The sequence below is a fragment of the Chrysochloris asiatica genome, unplaced genomic scaffold, assembly GCF_000296735.1.
Source record: "Chrysochloris asiatica unplaced genomic scaffold, ChrAsi1.0 scaffold00101, whole genome shotgun sequence".
NCBI classification, from domain to species: domain Eukaryota; kingdom Metazoa; phylum Chordata; class Mammalia; order Afrosoricida; family Chrysochloridae; genus Chrysochloris; species Chrysochloris asiatica.
Genome location: NW_006408619.1, coordinates 9,786,849 through 9,794,425, shown reverse-complemented (window position 1 = coordinate 9,794,425; position 7,577 = coordinate 9,786,849). Strand labels below are relative to the sequence as shown.

Here is a 7,577-nt window from a genome sequence, read left to right as displayed (position 1 = left end):
CTCTGTAGCATGAAATCTCCAATTTACCAAGCAGGATGGCCTTTTCCAGGGACTGGTCCCTCCTGATAACACGTCCAAATTACGTGAGGTGAAGTCTCACCATCCTTACTTCTGAGGACTTGTACTTCCTCCAAGACGTTCGTTCTTCTAGCAGTCCACATACTTTCAATTTTCTTTGCCAATATCATAATTCAAATGCATCATTTCTGTGGTCTTCCTTACTCAATGTCCAGCTTTCACGTGTATATGAGGCGACTGAAAATATCATGGCTTGGGTCAGTCATGCCTTAGTCCTCAAAATGGTATTTCAGAAAAAAAAAAAATACAAAATACAAAAAATCAATGATATTTTTGCTTTTTAATACTTTAAAGAGGTCTTTTGCAGCAGATGTACCCAGTTCATTACTTCATTTGATTTCTTGATTGCTACTTCCATGAATGTTGATTATAGATCCAAGTAAAATGAAAAACAGTGTCAATCTTTTCTCCATTTATCATGATGTTGTTGATTGGTCCAGTTGTGAGGATTTTTGTTGTCTTTACATGGAGTTGTAATCCATACAAGGCTGCTGCCTTTGCTCTTCATCAACAAGTGCCTCAAATCCTCTTTGCTTCCAGCAAGCAAGGTTGTGTCACCTGTATATTGCAGGCTGTTAATGAACCTTCCTCCAATCCTGATGTCACGTTCTTCTTCATAGATTCCTACTTCTCAGATTACTTGCTCAGCATAAAGATAAATTTGTTGTTGCTGAATGCTGTTGAGTCGGTTCCAACTCATAGCAACCCTGTGTGGGCTTTCCGAGGAGCAGCTGATGGGTTTGAATTAGTAGGGTAAAAGGATTCAACCCTGACATACATCTTTCCTGATTTTAATCCACACGGTCTCCCCTTGTTCTGTTCAAACGATTGCCTCTTGGTGTCTTTACAGGTTTCCCATGAGCATTATCAATGGTACTGGAATTCCCAATCTCTGCAATATTATCCATGTTGTTGTTGTTGATAAGTGCCACTGACTCCTAGCAACCCTGTATAAGGTTTTCATAGAGCGGCTGGTAGGTTTAAATCTCCAACCTTGTGGCTAGCAGTACAGTGTTTATCCTATAATGCAATTGTTTGGTATGATCCACACAGTCAAATGCTTTTGCATATTCAATTAAAAAACACATCTTTCTGATACTGTCCACTTTCAGTCAAGATCCATCTGATGTCAGCACTGATATCCCTCATTCCATGTCCTCTTCTGAATCCGGCTTCAATTGCTGGCCGCTCCCTGTTGATGTACTGCTGCAAGCAGTTTAAAATGATCTTCAGCAGAAATTTACTTGCATGTGATATTAAATGATATTTTTCTGTTACATCTGCATTTTGTTGGGTCAGCATCCTTTGGAATGGGCATCTCTTCAGATTGACTGACCAGGTAGCTATCTTCCAAACTTCTTGGCATAAACAAGTGAGTGCTTCCAGTGCTGGGTCATATTGTTGAAACATTTCAGTTTGGATTCTGTCAATTCCTGGAGCTTGTTTATTGCCAATTCTTTCAGTGCAACTCAGACTTGTTTCTTCAACATCAAAAACAATACTTGTTTCTTGATCGTATGCTATTTCTTCAAATGGTTGAATGTTGACCAATTCTTTTAGTACAGAGATTCTGTTTATTACTTCCATTTTCTTTTGATGTTTCCTGTATCATTCAATATTTTGTCCATAGAATCCCCCAATATTATAACCCAAAGCTTGAGTTTGTTTGTTTGTTTGTTTTGTTTGTTCACTTCTCTCAGTTAAGAAATGCTGAGTATGTCCTCCCCTCTTGGCTTTCTAACTCCAGGCCTTTGCACATTATAATACTTTGAAATTTTCTGTTCAGGTCTTTTCCAGTCATCATTCCTTCCATTTGCATTAGCTGCTACTTTACATACAAGAGCAAGTTCTAGAGTTTCTTTTGACATTCATTTTGGTCCTTTGTTTCTTTCCTGTCTTTTTAATGACCTTTTACTTTCTTCATGTAGGTTGTTCTTAATGTCATCCTACAATTTGGTTATTGGCATTCAATATGTCAAATTGTTCTTGAGATGGTCTCTAACTTCAGGTGGGATTGGCTCTCATGGACTTGTTTTCATTTGTTTCAGCTCCGCCCTGAACTTGAATATGAGCAATGGTGAGTCTGTTCCACAGTCGATCCCAGGTTTTGTTTTGACTTGTGATTTTAAGCTTCTTCATCTTCATTTCCCAATTTGACTCCTGTGTAATCCATCTGATGAGGTCCACATGTATAGTTGCTGTTTATCTTGTTGAAAAGGATATTTACAGTGAAAAAATTGATCTTGCAAAACTCTATCATGCAATCTCCAGCTTTGTTTCTATCACTAATGCCACACTTTCCAACTACTGATTCTCTTCGCTTCCAACTTTGGCATTCCAATCACCTGGAATTATAAATGCATCGTGATTACATGGATGATCGATTTTAGACCGAAGAAATGGGTGGAATTCTTCAATTTCTTCATCGTTGGCTTTAGTGGTTAATGTATAAATTTGAATAATAGTTGTATTAAAATGGTCTTTCTTATAGGTGCATAGATATTATCTTATTACAGACAGCACTGTACTTCAAGATAGATCTTGAAATGGTCTATATGATAATGAATGCCACTCCATTCCTCTTGAAACTGTGCATTATCAGTATCCAATAAATACTGTTTAATAATTTTAACACATAAATGTAGGCAGGAACTCCAACCAGTACTCAGAAACATGTCTCTCCTGATTTTCCAATTCTGTTAACTGGATCCTTAAAACATTCCCTTTTTACTTTTTAGGATCCAGAGCTTGTAGGGTTTAAAAGAATTCCTGTTTGCAATTTAGGTATTGCTACGAATCAATATAAAATATGGGAATTATACAGAAAGGCAAAGAAGGGCATACTAGTTGAATTATACTGACCTGTGATTGGCTTTGGTGGTTTAATCTTCATTATAGAAACTGGAGGGCTCAACTTAGCATCTCCTTTTGGAACAATGTTCCCATCCTGCAGTAAGGAAGAGTTTCTAAGAACCATGAATGCATTTCCAGGACTGTTATCTACATACCCCCAACCCACTAGTCAGACAGACTGAATGGCTCTGCTTTGCAATAAAATGATGACCAACAACCTGGTGGTAATGGATTGAACTGTGCCACCCAAATTATGTGTTATAAATCTAGCCCCTATACCTGTGGTCGTAATTCCATGTGGAAATAAGACTTTCTTTGGATGTTACTGAGACCATGTCAGTGTAGGGTGTATCTTGAACTAATCATGTTTGAGACAGAAAAATAGCAGATTAGGCCTAGAAGCAAGGAAGCACAGAGGGTGAGAAGACAGAAGCTAGGCCACCTGAAGGAGCCAAAGCTGGAAAGGGACAAGGCTCTTTCCCCAAAGTTGACACAGAGAGAAAGCCTTCCCTTAGGGCTAGAGCTCTGGATGTGGGCTCAAAACACCCTCAAAACTGTGGGAATTTCTGTTAGTTAAAGCCAACCACTTGCTGCATTTCTATTATAGGACCAAGAAGTAACTACGACAACTAGAATTCTCTACATAGTCAAACCCTCATTTAAATTGTCTGGACACATGGGTTATAAGAGTATTAAAATATTTTCAGACATTCAAGGAATCAGAAAGTCTACTAACCAATAAATCTATATGAAAGTATTTCCAGAATGTATACTTGAGCAAAGCAAATCATAAACCCAAGAAGAAAACAGTGTTGCTAAATCGGTAAAACTTAAGTTATACCTAAATAAGTGTAATTGGTAAAACACACACTTACACACACAATTTGGAATTAAAATCTTAGATGATTTCAACACGAAAGGTGGCTAGAGCACAAAAAGAATGAGAAGGAAATTAAAATGTGGAAATGGTCTTGTTTTTTTGAAGAGAATATAAATATTGGTTAACACTAGATGATGATAGAAAAAAAAAATTAAACTTCTGATTCTGGTCAAGAAGCAATAACAGTGACAAGATTAACCTTCCATGTTAAACAACTAAGAAATGGTCAAAGCCCCTGAGACAACGGTTTCCAGATTGTTAATGAATACATGGTGCAGGTCAGTCGTTCCTGAAAGAGAGAAAGAGGAGCCCTACAAAATTCAAGTGGAGCCCAGTAGTTTGTGAAAGGTTGGGCTTTCAGGGCAGAATACCAAAGAGTAGCAATATGAACACACACATACAGAGAGAGAGAGAGAGATCTGGAGATCTGCAAAAGACTTCCCTCTAGTCTTGACAGCAGAAGAGCCACCTGAAAGGAACTGGCTGAATGAACTATCATTTAAGATCACCCAGAGCCAGGCATAACTTCTGTTTCCACCAGCCAAAGTAGAAAAACCTCACAATACGTGGGGCGCTGGGGAGAACACTCGTTAGGGTGGTGCTTCAGTAGTGATGCCAAAAGAGCCCTAGATAACCAGCTGCTCTAGTTTCACCTAACATAGTCAAAAGTGAGGTTTGAAAGATCAGACTGTTTCCAAGTAAATTAACTGCATCCTAGAACAAAGCTCAAGAATGTATTTTTGAAAATACATTGCTGTCCAGTATCCAACAACGTAAAATTTATAATGTTTGGCAGCTAATACAAAATTAGCTGGCATGCAGAAGAGGAGAAAAAAAAAAAAAAATCATTCAAAGTGACTTAGCCCATCAGGGAAAACAGCCTTCTAAGACTGAAACGCAAAGGGAACCCATGAACAGTACAGCATGCTCACGGATGATCACCTGAGGCTACGTGTGAGTGGAAATGGGGGAAATGCAGCAATGAAGACATGGGCTGAGTTTAGCCATGTTCCATTGACATCCATTGATCTAGAGATGAGAGCGCAAAGAGGAAGGTCTGGCTGGTCTGAAGTTTAGGAAGATATGGGAACTCCTGAGCCCATGGGCACTGACCTAGCCCCCAGGGGCTAGGGCTGAGAATGAAGTGACCAGCTGGTCTGAAGTGCAGAGAAGTGTGCATAAATGCCCAAACATGAAGCTGGCACCCATCTGACTTAGCTTGGATGGCTAGCTGATCAGAACTCAAACCGAGAAAGATAAACCTATTTGATACTGAGAACAAGTGCAAATTGCTATAATTTGATGAACCAGACTTTTGCCTATGAATGCAGTGACTCAAAATTCCTTGGAAACCCTATACAGGGTCGTTATAAGTCAGAACTGACTCAATGGCACTTAACAACAACAACATATCCTGGTGTGGCACTATAGGATAAACAAAGGACTGCTAAGCACAAGGTCAGTGGTACAGACCCACCAGTTACTCTTCAGAAACCCTATTAAGGGGTAGTGTAGTGGTTGTGAATTGGGCTGCAAACCTCAAGGTCAGCAGTTTGAAACTACCAGCTGTTCCGCGGGACAAAGATGAGGCTTTCTGCTCCCATAAAAGCTTACAGCCTTGGAAGCCCTGTACAGGGTCGCTATGAGTCGGCACATAACCACCACCACCACCACCATGAATTAGAAGGAGTCCTGGTGTGGCGCTGTGGGTTAATGCGCCAGACTGTAAAGCCGTTTGAACTGCAAGGTCAGCAGTTCAAGCTCACCAGCTGCTCCTTGGAAACTCTATACAGGGTGGCTATGGGTCAGAACCTACTCGACAGGGCTGAACAACAACAACATGAATTAGAACCGACTGGGCAGCCCTTACCACCATCAACAACAACATTAAAACTAAAAACGCACATACCTTGAGAGACACTCACTCAGGTATACAAAGAAGAATACAGAGACATTTTCACTGCATCACGTAAGAGTTCCAAACTGAAAACCCCTTCAATATTACTCACAGATTTATAAACCAACTATGGTACATGTATAATACAGACTACAGTGTAGTGGATTCAAAGGAGGAGATGAGTCTATTTGACATAGAAAAACCTTAGTGACAAATGGATGAGTTTAAAAATAAAAGTTTTAAAGAAAAAGATATAAAATATATACTACTTATATGATAACAATTTATCACAACATTGTATATTTCAAAATAAAGTAACATGAGAGTATAGATACATACTCAAAATCTTAAAAACACATATCAAACTAATAATGGGCATTACTTCTAAGGAGGGCTACTTTATCCGAATGACCTGGATTTTCTATATTTTACATATTACAGGTATAATTTAATGCATTTAAAACTGTCAGTTAGAAAGAGAGAAAGTTCATCTTGAAAGTTCACCACGATTTTACTCACAAACCCCCATCCTGAGAACTGAGGATGAGAAGGTGGGTTCATTCTCTAGTATTCCAACACAAAGAAAACCCTCCAGGTCACTTGGGACAGTGGACTGGAGGACAGTGTCTCATGGAACTTGAAGTACATACAGTTCGGAGACCATACAAATACAGTTTGATACAATCTGGGGAAATTGTGACAGAGGGAACGTCAGAACAAAAAGATACAGAGAGCTTAAGTGGTTGGGGCTTACTTTTGCCAAATTTACAAAAAACACATGATCATGTACACACATTCCCAGGGCCTTGAAAGAAGCCCTCCAAGCCATGTTGTTGTTGTTGTTATGTGCTGTGGAGTTGGTTCCGACTCATAGTGACCCTGTACAGGGTTTCCGAGGCTGTAAATCTTTATGGGAGCAGAACACCTCATCTTTCTCCCACGGAACAGCTGGTAGTTTTGAACTGCTGACCTTGCGGTTCACAGCCCAATTTTAACCACTACGATACCAGAGCTCCTTTCCAAGCCATGAGGGATTCTAAAATTTAAGCTCCCTTGTTAGTTCCATTGAGTTGACTCAGAGTAGAACTGCTTCACAGGGAGTAGCGCTATAGGATAAGCACTGGGCCTCAAGTTTGGTTTGAACTGTAAGGTCGGTGGTTTAAACTCACCAGCTGCTCCTCGGAAACTCTGTACAGGTCACTGTGAATCAGAAGCAACTCGATGGCACTTCACAACAACAACCTTAGTGAAAGCCAATCACCAGGCCTTTTCTTCTGTAGTACTGCTGGGTAGGTTTGAGCCATCAACCTGTAGGTTAGTAGTCAAGCTGAAACTATTTCTTAGCTTCATACAAAACCTACCTTTGGGCAAGTGATCTGGATCAATTGTCAACAAGGATAGGGGTCATCATCAATGAACATGAGACATAAGACATGCCATCGAGAATCTGCATGTAGTACCCCGGGAGCATTTTACCAAGTGATTTGATCTTTGAAGTAAAGTTCAAGTCAAAATCAACATCCCCAGAATGAAACTGAAATCTCTCTGGCATCATTCTTTAACATTTCTTACCATTTCTAAAGTTTCTGCAGCTATGGGATCGGTATTGTTCTGAGGAGAAAAATGAGAAATTAATTCACAACAGGGTTTCCGTATGTTTGTCCCCTTTTCCCTTTAATCTTCTGAGACGCTCTTCCTTCCCTCAATTACTCTTGTGAGACAGTGAATCCATGCAGTTAAAATGGAGGACCCAGGCAGACCCCAGGCCTATGGGATTTGAATACATGATCTTGATACTCTGGGAGCTTAAAAGGTAGTGGAGGAAAACAAGAAGCAGTAAATGATAATAAGAGGAACTATGAAGAAAAA

General features: G+C 39.7%; 1 protein-coding gene across 1 annotated transcript in view; it reads right to left on the bottom strand.

Annotated features, from left to right (window-relative positions):
* Positions 1–7,577, bottom strand: part of WDR93 (WD repeat domain 93) — a 56,761-nt gene that overhangs the window by 32,625 nt on the left and 16,559 nt on the right. The window contains exons 6-7 of the mRNA XM_006867175.1: positions 7,281–7,319; positions 2,941–3,025 (exon numbers count right to left, since the gene is read on the bottom strand). Of these exons, the coding sequence (XP_006867237.1) occupies positions 2,941–3,025; positions 7,281–7,319 (124 nt within the window). The remainder of the gene's footprint in view (positions 1–2,940; positions 3,026–7,280; positions 7,320–7,577) is intronic.